The sequence below is a fragment of the Nelumbo lutea genome, chromosome 7 (assembly GCF_056320005.1).
Source record: "Nelumbo lutea isolate HS-2025 chromosome 7, American lotus-T2T, whole genome shotgun sequence".
Lineage (NCBI taxonomy): Eukaryota > Viridiplantae > Streptophyta > Magnoliopsida > Proteales > Nelumbonaceae > Nelumbo > Nelumbo lutea.
The window spans coordinates 25311187-25327913 of NC_142690.1; the positions used below are offsets into that span (position 1 = coordinate 25311187).

At 35.1% G+C, this 16727-nt stretch overlaps 1 protein-coding gene across 1 annotated transcript; it reads left to right on the forward strand.

The window, feature by feature from the left end:
* The first annotated feature begins 15677 nt into the window (after positions 1-15677).
* On the forward strand, positions 15678-16311 carry LOC148845754 (late embryogenesis abundant protein At1g64065-like). The gene has a single exon (XM_088953241.1). The coding sequence runs from the start codon at positions 15717-15719 to the stop codon at positions 16281-16283; it is 567 nt and encodes a 188-aa protein (XP_088809367.1). The 5' UTR covers positions 15678-15716; the 3' UTR covers positions 16284-16311.
* The last annotated feature ends 416 nt before the right edge of the window (positions 16312-16727 follow it).

Here is a 16727-nt window from a genome sequence, read left to right on the forward strand (position 1 = left end):
ATAACAACGGTTTAACCTCCAATAATTATTGAAAATTTATAAAGAAAACACATAATTATTGAAAACAAATTTATAATGAAAATACAATAAATAACTAATAAAAAATTTTAATACCTCTAAGTTGTAATTTATTTTTTTACTATTTCAATAAAATTTAAAAATTTTAAATTATTTATTTTTGTATTCTTATTATCGAATATTATTAAATCTATTGTAATTAATTTTGTTTTTGATAATATTTTAAAGTTATTACATAATTTCATTATTTAATCATTTTTTTTGTTTTTTAAATAATGTTTAAAATACTCTTTAGTTATTAAATTTTTGATATTTAAAATATTTACAAATTAGTTAGTTACAATATTATTTGGTTACTTTTACTTAGTTATATTTTATATTCTTATTATCAAATATTGTTAAATCTATTATAATTCTTTTTGTGTTTTGATAAAATTTTTAAAGTTATTACATAATTTCATAATTTAGTCTATTTTTGTTTTATAAATAATATTAAAAGATGATTTAATTGTAAAAACTTTGATATTTGAAATATCTAAAAATTATTTATTTACAATATTATTTAGTTATTTAAACAATATAATTATTTAAAATTTTAAAATATTAATTACTTATTAAATTTAAGAATTAATCCACAAAATTATAATTTATACTATTTTGAATATTATGAAGTCTATTATAATTACTTTTCTATTTTTAAGATTTTTTTTTTAAATTTACTACATAATTTCGTTATTTTAAATATTTAAAATTTAGTTGTGTTTAATATTTCATTATTTAAAATATTTATTTAAATATTTAAATAATATGTAAAATATTTTAAAATTTTTATTTAAATTTTATTTACTTTAAAGATATTATGCGAGATTAAATATTTTTATATATTTTTTATCTATTTTTAATATTTTGTTATTTAAAATATTTAGTTTTGAAAGGTTCAACATTATAATTAATATTGTTATTACATAATTTCATAAAAATATAAATTATTAATAATATGAATTTTGTTAATTCTATTATAATTATTTGGTTTTTTATTTTTAATAAATGTTTTAAAATTATTACATAATTTCATTGTTATATTTAAATTTTTAATTCAAACTTTATTTAAGATGGATATAGATAAAAAAGTGGGGACGAGGATAAATAAGAATTACAGATAATTTAGGAAAGAAACTCTCCCCTAATTTAGAGATAATTAGGAATTAGAGATGATTTAGGAGAAAGTAGGGGATAGTGGTGGTAGGTGGCCCACTTTACTTTAGTATATTAAATGGTTCTTAGCGAATTTTACACATAACACACCCCCAAGTGTTCTATGGGATTAAGAAATTTTTTATTGGGTTTTTGGATTCGGCTCTTTTTATGTGTAAGACATTTATTTTTTAATCCTTGTATGTTTTCTCTGTCTTGACTTTCTTCCAGAGACTAAGAAAAAGCTGTAGTTAAATTTGGGAAATGTGAAAGCGATCACCTCAAGGAGCGTAACCCTTTGTGTCCTCAATTAATAATTTATTAGGTATAATTATTTTTCCAGATTTGCATAGGTAAATAGACATTAAAGGTTAATTAGATTTATTGTAGAATAGGTATAACTAGATATATATCCCACAGAATGTTTGAAAAGAAAGGTTACTTTTTGCTTTTAATGAATGTAGGGCTAAAGAACAATTTTAAAAGAAAAACAACAAGTTATTTTTAGTTGATGAGAAGTGAAAACCTCATTTATTTTGGGTTCAGTGTGATCAATTTGAAGTTTTTAATATATGTATGAAGCATGGTTTTTAAAGCCAAACCTGTCAGGGTTCTGGTTATCAGTTCGAACAATTCAACTATTCGATTCAAACGGTTTAGCCCATTGTGACAAAAAAATAAAAAAAAATTGAAAAATGATCAAAACTGTTCAAATGGTTTGAACAGTTAACTAGGTGGTTCAGCAGTTTGTTGATCAAAATCAACGGTTTTAAGAAAAGACGGAACCAGTCAGGTTTTTTCGATCCCCGAAAAAATAGATCGGTTCCCAATTATTCTGGTCCGACCATCCAGCCCGGTCCAGTTTTGAAAACCATGGTATAAAGAATTACTATCCCCCTCCCCCAATCAAAACACACCATGAATTTTGATAAATAACACCTTATTTTTTGTGATGTTTATGATTCTTGACATATGACATCCAACATCCACCGGATGTCATATGTCAAGAATTACTATATTTTAACGTGACGTAGGTTTTTTTTGGTCAATCCACCGGATCTTGACATATGACATCGACCAGGGATGACAGTTTCTTAAGAGCATTCAGGTAATTTCTGCTCTTAATGATTGTAGAGCATTTAATACGGGCGCACGTCTAGGGCGCATATACTCCGAGCCACTAATATGGGGTCGTGGTCAGCTCTGAGTCCCATTACGTGACTGAAATATTCGGGATGGTCATAGATCATGCATGCACTCCCCACCCAGGCGACTCCAAGGACACTACAGCTAATCCTCACCCCTGGGAACACTCCCGGGTTTCTGATGTCTTTTCATTCTTACCGGGTATTACTCCGCTGCCCTCGGCTCCGGATGGATGTTCCCTCTCCATCTCCATCTCTGTTTTCACGTCTTCTCTGTCCACCGCTGATAAATCTAAGAGACCATCTCTTCAACCATTCGCTGCTCGCACTAGGTGATGGTGAGGTCCATTTCTGGAACACCCCTGCAAGTCTTGAATTCACGCAAGATGACAGAGCGATTGGAAGTGCAGGTGGTGGCGGGAGGGTAATTCCATACTATTTTCTGAATTTGGTTTGACTAAAATCACTGACGCCATTACGACTTTCAACAGTGGAGGTGATCTCTCTCTCATTCTTTCATGTGTTCTTGCTGCGGCAGTGGGAGAGGCAGAGGAGTTCCGGTTTTGGATTAGGTTCTCGTTAGTGGAGAGTTTTGAATATCTCATTAGCGGCAATCGTGGCATTAGAGAGATAGAGAGGAAGAGGGGAGTGAGACTTATCTCTGCAAATTCGATGTTTTGATGAACTGATTTGGGAGGGATGGTCGTATTTTAGTTTTTTTTTGTTCAAAGTGAGTTGATCTCTACAAATTCGATGTTCCAATGTGCATTTTTTGTTCGAACAGAGATCTCAAACTAGAGACCACTCCTCGAATTCCAAGTTTTCTGAAAGTGAAATCCCAGCTCCAAAAATCAACAACCCTATCCTGCTTTCCCCAACACTCATAATATCATCTCTTCAAATTAATGGCGACCAAGGATTATATGTTTTCTGCCGTTGATGCCACAGTACCAGGGAAGCTTAACGGCTTGTGTGACGTTGCTAACAAAAGCTTTGAAAGAGGGGTTCCTATAGAAATTGCAGAATCGGAGTTGAAGTTGGAAATGGAGTCAGAATCAGAGTCGGGGATGAAGCCAGAGACAGAATCGGAATCAGAATCGGAGAGGGTGAGAGACGGAGTCAAAATTGGAGATAGAGACGGAGTCGGAGAAGGAAAACGGAGTGGAAAAGGGTATTTTAAGAATTTTAAAGGATGTTTTAGATGATTGTTAGAAAATTTGAGGGTATTTTAAGACAATATATAAACATTAAAGATAGAGTTATAGGTGTAAAGTGGGCCGTGCCAGGCCGGCATCGCATGGCCCACAAACGGCCTGCACAAAGTGTAGGCCGAGCCTTGGGTCAGGTTGGACCGTGTACTGGGACAAAGTTATTTATTTAAAAAAAATTGACAAAAAGCTTAAAATTTTAATTTTATATGAATTTTGTGTATACAATTGCTTATATATACAATAATTAAATAAATTAGTATAGTAAAATTAAAAAAGTATTTATTTTATTAATATATTATACTATATATTATTATATAATTATAATATTATATAAATATATAAAATATATAAATAATATATAGGGGTTGTGCTACCCGCTCGGTCATGTCGTGCTATGCCAGCCCGTGGACCTAAAACCCTAGGCCCAACACAACCTGCATGATCGTGTCAAGCCTGGCATGGCCCGTGAGCTGTCGTGCTGGGCCGGACCAGGCCGCAGGCAACACAGCCCAATTTACACCTCTAAATGGAATTAGTCAATTAGCTAAACCATAAGGATAGTTTAAAAAATTTGGCCAAAAATATTAAAAAATGAAGGAGTCTAATGAAAGGATTTAGTCCACAAGCTTTTTTCTCTTTGAATTTTGAACAGTGCAGCCATAAATCCTAATGAATGAGGAAACGAGAGGTGACCTCTACTGTTACGGGATCTTATAGCAAGGAAGAATACATGTAGAAGTGAAAACCGACAATAATAGAAAACATTTCTTAATTAACTGTTTAATTATTTCTAAATCATGGATGCTTAATTATTTCTTAATTAACTGCTCAATGTGCATTCACCAAATCCAAGCTGAAGTCTTTGATAGTCAATTCTTGAACATAGGTTGTGGTCTAGGTAACCCAAAAGATCTAGCTTTTCTTCCAAAAATAAGTCACTTTTAATTGCAAGCTTTTAGCTTAAAAGATTAAAATTTGAAAGAGAGGGAGAGAACTACCAACACGTGTATAAAAAGTAAGAAAAAGATAATTGTGATAATCACTCTTTCATATTTTTAATATTATTTTAGTCTTTTACTAAAAAGAAATGCTATGTTACTTTAGTCACTTTTCAAAGAAGCTTTGATGTATTATATTTAATATTATTTTTCATTTTTGTTCATTAAACTTCATAGTAACTTTTCATTTTACATATTTTTTCATGTTTTTCATTTTTCATTCATCTCAGCTTTGAATTCATATTTTTCATTCACCTCAGTTTCTACATATTTTCCTTTTTACCTTTTTCTCTCTTTCTTTTTTTTTTTTAATTATATCAATATTTTTTTCCAAAATGTAATAGACAATTTTTATGGGATGGAGAATCACAACCTAGTTACTATTATCATTTTGGAAGATTTTTCTAACATATTTTACTTAAATGTTGCAGTAATTACTACACATCTCCTTTTTACTTGTCTCTTTATGTCATTTTTTCATTATATCTTAATATTTTTCTTTTCAAAATGTAATCTACAATTTTTATGTGATGGAGAATGACAACCAAATAATTACTATCATTATTTTGGAGGATTCTTTTAACATATTTTACTTAAGCATCCCTTTTGTTCTAGTGATTACATTGTCATTATAATTAATTACAAATATAATTATAAAGAAAGAAAATACACTTTTTTATGGAATTGGGTGTGTGTAATTAGGCTACCAAAAAAATACACACATATGCACACGCACAATAATCGGTCCCGTGCGATGCATGGGCACTATCGAGAAAAATTGAAGTGAAAGGAATCATATGACATTCCAAATGGGCATATCATATCAAATCTTTACTTCATTGATATATTTTCAATAAATAGTTTTATAGTTTTAATGTTTTTAGATGAAAAATGGATGATGTGGAGGGTCTCCTATTAAATTTTTAAAATAAGTTGGTTGAATAAAATAAGTTGTTTTCCACATAACCAAAATTACAATAATTAAAGTACCAACACTACCAAATTTTTTAAATTTTTAGTAAAATTAATATATGAAATTACCTAAATTAATATAACAAAATGGATTACAAATTAATTTTCCACATAACAAAATTAATCACTAAATTGCCAAAATTGAAGTACAAAAACTTCCAAAATTAGCTAAATTACTTCACTTTCATAAATTAATAATTCACAAAAAAATAATAATTTCCCAAAAGTATACGAAAATTATTCATTAACACATTAAAGAAAATAATAATTTTTTGTTAATCTGTAACTTAACAATATAAATCAAAATTAATTTTTGGAAGTATACCAAAATTTAACAAAACTGACAAAATTAATTTATCAAAATTCATTATGAAATTTACCAAAAATATATTACATAATTAATTATCTCTAAATTAGTTTAGCATTGTTATTAAATTAATAAAATTACTGTTTGATAATTACGAAAATTAATTAGTTATAATTTACCAAAGTTAAGCAAAATGAATTTACAGAAATTATTATTTTTTCTGAATGTTATTAGTTTACCAAAGTTACAAAAAAAATCTTGTACCGAAATAAATTACCTAATTTATCAAAATTGACTGTGAAATCTAACAAAATAATTTACCAAAATTAATTTCCAAGTTACCAAAAATTAATTTTTGTTATCTAAAGAGAAGCTAGCAACGTGTGGATAGCTTACAAGTGTAGTCTAATTATGTTCCTTAAAAATTAACATACATGATGGAGAAGGTTTCTTGAAAAGAGAGTGGAGGGAGTATGGGATTTTAGGTGAAAAAGGTGGGATATAGTTTTTCTAATTAGTATGAGAGAGAAGATAGTAGGAGACCTTTTAGGAGCAAAGTGGTTTTAAACTTCCCCAAATATTGGAACATGGGGCTACACAACCAAGGGAGGGGGATCATCCCCCCAACCCTAGTGCAACCTGGATTTGATCCTAAGTCTCTTTTACAACCAACAGGAGACCTTACCAACTAACCAGTTGACACTTTGGTAGGAGATGTTTAAAATTAAATTAATAAAAAATCTCTATTTATTGTTGTTTCCATAACAAAAAAAAAAGAAAGAAAAACTTGAATATCATGAAAATCCTTTGTAAAAATTTTGATATGAATAAATTACTTTTCAAAAATCTATTACTATATTATATAGTGATTAAGTCCACATCAGCCGCTCTTTCCTCCCATAGCCCTTTTCTCATCTCTCCTTAAACTTTTCTTCTTTCTCCCTTACCCCTTCTAAGCTCTTTGGTTCACTCTTTTTCTTTCCTCCCCTTCCCTTACCCTGACCTCCCAATAGGCCATGTGGCAAGAGAGGTCTCAACCATCCAAATATCAAGCATTGTATTACATAGAAATCATAGAATTTTAGATTGATGGAAATGAAATTATCATCATATCATGGTTGAGACCTTTCTTGCCATATGACCCATTGGAAGGCCTGAGAAGGGGAAAGGGAGGAAGGAGAGAGGTTTAAGGAGATATGAGAAAAGGGGGAATGGGAGAAGGAGAGAGCTGCTGATGTGGACTTAATTGCTATATAATATAGTAATCAATATATAATTTTTATTTTCAATTTTATTATACTATTTATTTCAATTTTACAGTAAATTTTTTAATTTCATTTTATTATATAATATAAACAATCATATACATCAAAATTCATATGGAATAAAATTTTAAGATTTTTTTTTCAATTTCTTGTCTACCTTGTTATTTTATTTTAACTTTCCATTATTTTTTCAGAACTTCTAAAAAGTTTCGCATGAACCTGTGGCCCAACCCTACTCATGGCCCATTGGGCCCAGGCCTCAAGTCTTGTCGGGCTCCCCTTTGAGTTAACTTTGCCTGTTGGGGGCCAACAACGTATGCTGTTGAGAGTGGTTTTAGGCTGGACACGTTCACCAATTCACACCCATGTATATGTTTATGGTTAAAAAGAAATAGAGAGCAATTACTATTTTACCCCACTCTATGGTAATGTGTCATTCCCAAAAATGTTCTCAACAGCAGGCCCCCAACAGCCAAAGTTTTTCGGACCGGGGTCTGCTCCTCACACATGGGCGCCTCACAGCCACATCTGCTGTGCATTAGGGACATCTCCCGTGAATAATAACTTATAAGTACGGAAGATGTTCCCAATACATGGTAGGATGTGCATGTATAATCGCTGTGAGATGCCCTGTATGAGGAACAGATCCGGTCTCAAGTTTTTTCCTCCTCTCTTGGGGGATTTGTGCCAAGCAGGCACGGCCCGCCAAGGCCCACATTTCAGGCACGGCATGCAGCCCACGTTACTAGTTGTAGGAAATCCGGACTGCTTGTCAAATTATCACCTCTTTACTTAGTGGTCTATGTAAACGTCACTTATTAAAAGTACCTTACCACTCCCTCCGTTTGACCTTGGGTGTGAAATGTTTTCTAATGGGCTTTGTTCGACCCAGTACAACTATAAGATCAAGCCTAGGTAATGGCCATAAATCACAAGGGTTTTGCTTTTTTGCAGTTTTACAGGCTATACACATGGTAAGTTTCAGGTCAGACCACAGAAAAAGTTGGCACCTTTTACTTTTTTCCTGGCCTGAAAAATCTATAGCTGAAAATCTTAAAACCAATATGCGCATCAATGGTTCCAGTTCGGCCGGATTAGGATTTGAGGTGGCTTCTAATGGGCTTAGACCAAAATTAGTAGCCCACATTTGACGGTGATGATTAGTTTTTTGCCCAAAACATGTGAACCTCTGGCCTATGAAACAGATGCATTGAAATTAGATTTTAGCTAGGAAGGGGATTGGTGGGTTGGCTTTCTACTTGATTTTGATCGGACATGTGACCCTCTAGACGTCCCCGTCGCCCATGAATTGATCGATTAATACAAGTTATAGCTTCTACGCTATGTGATCCACTATCGACATTTGGGGCTACCTCATCTTATCCCTCACGAGGAGCGGGAGTCACTCACAAGTTAGAGAGAGGGAAGGCAATTTCTACCATGTGTTTCATGTTTTATTGCTCTCCACCGGGTACGCGGTGGGTACCTGCCCCAACCCTTCTTGATGGGTTGGGGTTTTTTTGCTTGAAAGATGGGTTTTAGAATTATACAGTCTGTATGGGTACCGATAGGGTATATATTAGGTTAAATACCAATTCTCCCCGATCCTCATATTGTTGATATTATTGGAAACCATATAAATTTTATGTAGTAGGTGTTAAATTTAATAATGTTTTGAATTTTATGTATTGATAGTAATGTGTTTTTAGATGTCTTAATCAAATAATTTGAAACTTTGTTGTTTATTTTTGTTATTTTACTTATTTATTAGTTATATATGATAAGAAACAATAGAAAATTAGATACGGGTTTTAAACCAAATCTATCCCTACCCCGAATGCAGAGAGAATAAGGTCAGGGAGGGTTTTACATTTTCTTGTGTGGGAAAGGTTTAAATTCTCAAAATCTGCTATGGGTTTTGGGGCAGGTACATGTTGAGAGATTTAGGGAGGCAGGTAAGGTCTAAATTTTACAAAACCCTCCGGGAACCCACCCCATTGCCATCGCTTGCAGCTCAAAATCGAATAGCCGTTTTAGCCCTCTGAGGAGACCAGCCTCCAGACAAGGCGTCCTGCATCCATCAATGGTGGTATCCTCATCAATGCTGTGATAGCTAGTGATGACAAGACAAACCAAACAAGGATATATTAAATGTCGTGTTCTGATATTAGACCATCTATGTATGTATATATTCCAAGGTATGGTTGGTGGTATCCCATTCCCATTCCCATTCCCATGAGGGCCCAATTCTCACCAGTTTTCATCTGGATTGTGGGAGTGTTTCCCTGCTTGCTTCAGTCGCCAAGAGTTGCTTGCTTGCTTGCTTGACGTAACGAATCAGAGCTTCTTCAAAACCTTTTTACGATAAGCGAAGCTTCTTCAAAACTTGGGCGAAATGATTAATTCACGCATCAAAGTAATCTTCTGGTTGAACATACAATAAATGGATCAAAAGATTGGGAATTCCCTGTCATACTTTCTTTTGTTTTCTTTCTAGAAGCCGCTTCTGTCATCGTCATACATCCCAACATAATCTCTCTCTCTCTCTCTCTCTTGGTTCCGGACTCGGACAAATTAACGTACGTGGAATTGAACCACTTCAATTCCCTTCTCCTACAATATTGACAACTATCGAGATGGGTTAACTCAGTAGCCCGTTTTTCATCTTTGAACGTAGATGGAGTCCTTCCGTGTCTCCGGTAAGCTTCTTTCATTCTTGTCTAGTTGTTTAAGGAGGAAGAAAGCAGACAGCATCATATAGACATAGACATCGTCAACACTCCACAGTATCAGTGTCACACAGTTTTTAATAACTTATATAGCAAAGAAGAAATTACAGTGCTAGCTCCTGATCATAACCTCAGAAGATGACAATCTTCCTTTAATTATATATACAAGTATGAACCCCCATTGCTCCATACCCTAGACCAACCACCACACACACACACATAGAGAACCTTCTCCTTCTCATCCTCCTCAAGTAGCTCATCATCCAAAGAGAAAAGGTAAGAGCAACTTCATTGCTTCATCAAGCTGCCGTGAGCCACCATGACCTTCGTCGATGACAGCGAGGTGGGCGACGCAGAACGCCGGAAGCCGGACAGGAAATGTTGGATATACGTCCTCATTGCGATTGGGGTGGCGGTGCTGATCCTACTTATGGTGGTGATAGCGCTTTTCTTGTTTCGTATCAGAAGGCCTAGTGTCAGGTTGAGCGTGGTCGAACTCAGGACTGTGAGCATCGACAGCCTGAAATTGAAAGCCGAAGTGACTATCAAGAATGAGAACTTCGGTTACTTCTTATACGAGAGGAGCGCTCTGACCATCTCCCATGGAGGCGTGGGGGTTGGGCAGGCCACCATTGACCCTGGGCGAGCTACGGCCCGGAGTACAAAGCGGATGCACTTGGATATCAACGCAACCTCGACTCATTTCTCCAGTCCTTCAGTTGATTTGACGCTGAGCAGCTACGCTGTGTTGATCGGGGATGTTCATATCTTCAGGTTTATGAAGACACCCAAGTCCACAGAAATGAGATGCACCATGAGAGCCAATTTGATTGCCCTGACTATTTCTGATTTGTCCTGCATTGACGTCTGAAACTGTAGGGCTTGAGTTGAATCAATGTATATTTCGTTTCAGTTTATTCATTTCTCAGTCCTCCTCCTCCTCCACCAACTGCTACATACTGCCAATACTTCTACTATTACTAGATCCATTACGGAAAAGTGCCGCTAATTTAAGGGTTTGAGTGCTTAATTACTCTCCTATATATTTTTATGTATTTCTATTTGTATTTTGTATTGGAATTTAAGATCGATCAATTTCGTATTTTTATGAGCTAGCTAATCTCTGTTCTCTATTGCTCTGTGTCTCTCAGTCTCAGTTCATTCTGTATGACAATCCCCTGATGAGACTAGTCCCAGTCAAAAGATTCAAAACCAAACTTGGGTTGAGTAAGCCATTCACGACTTGTAATGAATGAATACCTGGAGACATTTGGAGAAATCTCCTAATCCTCTTAATGGTTAATAGACAGAACTTATTCGATCAGGGAGGGTAAGAAATCAGAGAGACGACCATTTCCCCAATTCCACTCAGTTGAAACTATTCGTGATACAGAGCAAAACTTCGATCCCGACGGTTTGAGTATACACTCGCTTGTCTATTTGCGATGCAATTTCGTAGTATGAGAGTGCAAATTCTTGTTTACTTTTGTTTCAAGTTTGTTTTGTTTGTTGGCAAATGGCAGTATGGACCAACTAAAATGATACTTGCTATATAAGTGAATCAGAATCTAAACTTTAGGCTATGTTTGTTTGCAATGCATATTTGAATTGCATACAAATTTTACGCCCACTTCAGTTTTACACTCTTATTCGATACAAGATTTGTACATTTTATCTCAATTGCACCTAGGCTAAGTTTGGGAGTGCTTAAAAATAAGCGTTTATTTTGGGCCGGGTCAGGCTATATTTGGTGATTAATTAACTGGTTTGAGAAATAAGACATTGTTGGGGATGTTTGACAAGTCATTCTCCTAATAAGTACTTATTTTAGCAAAAATGATATTTTTAACCTTGCAAATGGGGTACAACAAAGGTTCAAAGTATGATACACCTCTGTGTATTGGTAGAGGCATATAAATGGTTTTTTCTTTTTTAGTTTATTTTTTAATTTGGTTTTTGAAAAGATATTTTAATATTTTTTATTAAAAAAGAGTGGTCTCGAAACATCCATAAACAGACATTTTGGACCCTAAAAGATACGATATGATACACTTGATACGGAACGTATTGTATCGTTATACTTTGAACCTTGGATGCAACTGCAACAGGGAAGCTTTGCAATTTGCAGTAAGAACTAGAATCTGAAACCACAGAACGCATGGATCATTCATACCAATTTCTCTAACTTCCTAGTTCTAGGTTCCAGAGCTTAAAAAAAAAAAAAAAAGTTGTTAAGGGCTGTTCGAGATTCACCCCAGCTTTCGAATCCTTAATAATATCCATCCATGGCTTCTCCTGCTTCTTCATTGTCTAGTCGCATTGGCGTGTTCTGGCATGAAGAATAAGGGATGGATACTGCCATTCTGGTCACCATTCTCAGCCTGCTAAAGCCGATGGATACTGCTTCCTTAACAATGCTGGCCTTCTCGCTGTTGGGCAAAGGTCGATTTTAATTCCACAGTACCAGTGATCACCAGTTGCACCTCTGCTCTCTCCCGCGGTTGCTCTGTTTGTAAGGTTCGAATGGAGAAGAAGAAGGGTTTTTTCCATGGTTTTTAAAATTGATCCGGTGAACGAACCGGTCAGGGGTCCGGTTATTGGGTCGAATATTCCGATCGTTCGAACCGAATACTTGGCCCATTCTGACAAAAAAATAAAATAAAATTCAAAAAAACAAAAAACGGTCAAAACCGTTCGAATGATTCAAACGGTTAACCACCCGGTTCAGCGGTTCGCTGACCAAAATCAACAGTTTTGAGGGGAAATTCGGTTTTTGGGAAAAACAGAAGCGGTCACCTGACCGGTTCACGATTTTTCTGGTCCAACCATCCGGTCCGGTTTGGTTTTGAAACCATGGTTTCTTCCTTTGTGGGGGTAGTTTAGGTATTAAGAAAATTTTGTAGGGACTGGACCGTCCCAAAATTTTGGAATAAGTACTTGTTGAAGAAGTGCTTAAGAAAAAGCCACCTCTAACCTGCTTATTTGTCAAATAGGAATAAATGCTTATTTTCCACTTATACAATGCAAATACTTCTTTTTAAGTACTTCTTTCAATATATACTTAAATTAAGTGAAATCAAACATGACTCACACCAATAACCATTTATTTATGTTTGGAAAATAAGCCAAATAAGTGTGCACTTGAAAATAAGTCCAAAAATTTGGGCCTTCATCAAAAGTGCTTAGGCCCATAATGTCACCTTGAAAATATTTATACTGCCCTTATTTAATATGAGTGCTTTTTCACCAAACACTCATGAATAATTATTAGAATAGGTGCTTATTTTTCAAATGAGCACTCCCAAACAATTGGTTGATGTATCAATAAAATTTAATTACAAATAGTGCTTTTGAGTTGATCTTGACTTGCAATTAAAACAATCTACTTTATCTAAAAGAATATAAGAATAGGGACCCACAATAATGTATTGGAATCTTCATTCGTTAGAGAACTAAATTTAATATTATTTTTCATTAAAGAATATGAAGAACTTTCTAATTCCAATAGGAAATTCACACGGTTTTAAGTTAGGCTGTTGTGTATTTATTTTTGTCTGAATGCGTGGGCTAGCTTGAAGAGTGGTTATGAATAGATCAACGTTTTTCCTTAATTATAAAGAAATAATCTTTCAACTCTTCCAATATATCAATTAAGGCTCATTTGGAAGGATTACAAATGCAAATATATAGTGTGTAAAACTTTGTATTTTATATTATTTTGCTTGTATTTGTATAGTATATATTTGCATTTGTACTCCTTTCAAACTGAGCCTTGATGAATTCCAACATTCCATCCACAAACTCTTTTCACATCCCTATCCATCATGAATTGGAAATATCTTTTCAAACATTCATGGGAAATGTTTATATTCTCAATGCACAAAGATGTAGAACTTGAAAGAGTTTGTGGGTAGGAGATCTGATTGTTTTTGGCTTTTTGCTAACAAGACAGTTATTTATTATTTTTGTTTTAAACATAAAATCATTCAAATTAATGAATACCTCCTAGTTAATATGCTGACTACAAAACACTGTTCACACATCCTGTGCACAGAACACTATCCACATGACAAATATCTCTCCATCAAAGATCAATGACAACATACTGTAGGGTTTGTTGCCGGCCGGCGTTTCATTGTCAGCAGAGATCTAGACTACCTAAATAAGCTGTTAACTTTGAAAACATTGTTACAACAAATGTTTCATACGGTCCCGATTACTGCAGAGATCCGAAGTTAATTAATTCATTAATCTTTTTTGTGTCTCATGTGTGGATATGTATGGTATTTATTTATAGGCACATGTAGGGGCACATTCATTTTTGGGAGAATGACGATTCAGCCCAGGGTCAGAATTTGTAGGCTCAAAGTACTGTTGGGGTAGGCGACAGCTCGGAATTGATGGCAATTCACGGGTGGGCATTGGTGCATAAAGTGTGGGTTGTTGCCATTTTGAATATTTAGCTCTACAGTGGAAATCAGAAATCTACATTGGGCCTGTCTGTAATTTTCTGTTCATTTTTTGGTAAAAGTAAGTTTATGGAAAAATGGTTCCCTTTGATCCACAATCCCATATATTGTTGTGTATTCCATGGAAAAGTTATTTTCTTGGCTATCACTCATTGTTTTCAAAGGCTGTTGAGGTGAAGCCTAAGCCTAAGCCTTGAGGTGAGACTAAGAGAAAAGGCCTGGCCTCAATAGCCCTAGACCCCACTAGCAGGGCTTAGCTTTTGCTCATAATATTCAAGGTTTGGGACTCAATTGTTTGACATGCTTATGTTAAATACGAAGGTTTATATAGGGACAAAATAGAAATTTTAAGATAAAAAATGCCTTCTTTTATATAGGTTGTATGGGGTATTTAACAAATAAATGCATATAAATGTGTAAGGAAATAGCTTTCTTTATTGTTCATATTTTGAATTATTCATGTTTTATTCTTACCCACATGCCCAGTTTCCCCATTCTTCACTAATGCATACAAGTGCAAAAATGAAAGGGGAATGCTTTACTCTTAAAACACCATTGGTTCATATCACTGAACTAAAAGGTTTGACTATATTGTTTTGTTCTAGTGTTTAGATTTTAGGAAAAAAAACTAGTATGTTAAGATTTCAGTGATGCAAGGTTCAAAGTATCAATAAGATATGCTATCATATCTTGGGGCCGGGTATTGATACCCATTTTTAAGGCATTTTAAAAACTCTTTTCTTTTTAATAATTGAATAAAACCCTTGGTAATTGGTATCTTTTACCTTCTCACCTCTTCACAAAGCGAAAAAATTACAAGCTAGCACAATGGGATAATATTGTTAAAAATGAAAATCACTCAGCTGCAAAATATTTAGAATTGGAATTAGCTGAACACCATCGCTGTTCGGGGGGCTGTGGAACCAATGACAGTGTTCCATTGGTTCCACAGTGTACTTAGCCGGATAAATGAGAATGGAGAGGCAACTGATCGTAAGTGCAGGAAGTTCAGCAGATCCCGACTCGTTCGTAGTCGTTACTCGTTATCGTTAGTCGTTAGATTAGACAGAAGCTGCTTTATTCTTAGAAGTCAATGGTCAAGGCCTCCGTAACGCCATTAACATTAATATTAAAGTTTCTGCGACCCAAGGAGAGGCAACTACCTTGAACCAGTCCCGTTGAAAACTACACTATCTGCTGTTGATATGATATCACCTCACCCCGGCCGGCCGCCCAATTTAAATTCATCTGGTGACCATCCAACGATAGACAGAAGGCAAGAAAGATCGATCATATATATATATATATATATATATATATATATATATCCAACACTAGCTGTAGCTGCACTCACCGGAGACCAATCGTTCGTAGCCTGCTTCTAAAGAAAAAAAAGATCGAACCAGCCATGTTGGAAGCTCAGAAGCATCGCCGCATGCAAAACATGAAATGCTATGCCTATATCGCTGCATTCGCCGTGTTTCAGACCATAATAATCCTAGTGTTCGCCTTAACCGTGTTGAAGATCAAAACTCCCAGCGTTAAGTTGACCAGCGTCACCGTCGACAGGCTCAACTCTGCTACCACACCGTCTCCTTCCTTCAACATGACCTTGACAGCTGAAATCGTTGTCAAGAACAAGAATTTTGGCCATTTCAAATTCGATAACAGCACGGCGACAGTCTCCTACGGGGGCACGGCGGTAGGGGAGGCTTTCGTACCCATGGCTCGGGCCAAGGCGCGGAAGACTCGACGTATGAATATTACGATGGAGGTGACCTCGGAAAGGCTATCGGGTGTTACGAACCTGAGCAATGATCTGAGTTCAGGAACGTTGACGCTGAACAGCTACGCCAAGCTGAGTGGGAAGGTGCACTTGATGAAGATAATGAAAAAGCGAAAGTCTGCAGAAATGAACTGCACCATTGCAGTTAATTTGGGCAGCAAGACAATCCAGAAGGTGGAATGCGAGTGACAGACAACTGAAGTTCTTGCTAGCTAGAGTGGGGATTCTATGTTGATTTTGGTTATTAGAATTTAGAAATAAAGAGACTATATCTATATTGAGGATCAGTCTCCTGGAATAAATTAATTTTCCACTTTTTAATTTTTATATGCTGTACTATATATTGATAGTTCGGTTATTATCCTAGCTGACTAGTACTTTATGGGCTAGCGCCTTCTGGTTGATATCATTCCTATTTGTTTATTATCCTAGATGTGTTGATTAATTATGTTCTGAGTAGTTCTCCAAAGGCAAGTGTAGATGACAGTCTAAACCACAATCATATTCTTAGCTACTAGACTGAGACCTGTTCATGGGCCTAACGCTTGCAAAAATTTGAATGTATCCGGCCCAACTTTCAGCCAGAACTTATCAGATTCTGGGTCAAGCATGCATGAGGCGCCAAGACGAAAT

Bases quoted from the DNA above. Each gene is read 5' to 3' on its own strand.
- LOC148845754 (XM_088953241.1), top strand. From the start codon at position 15,717: ATGTTGGAAGCTCAGAAGCATCGCCGCATGCAAAACATGAAATGCTAT.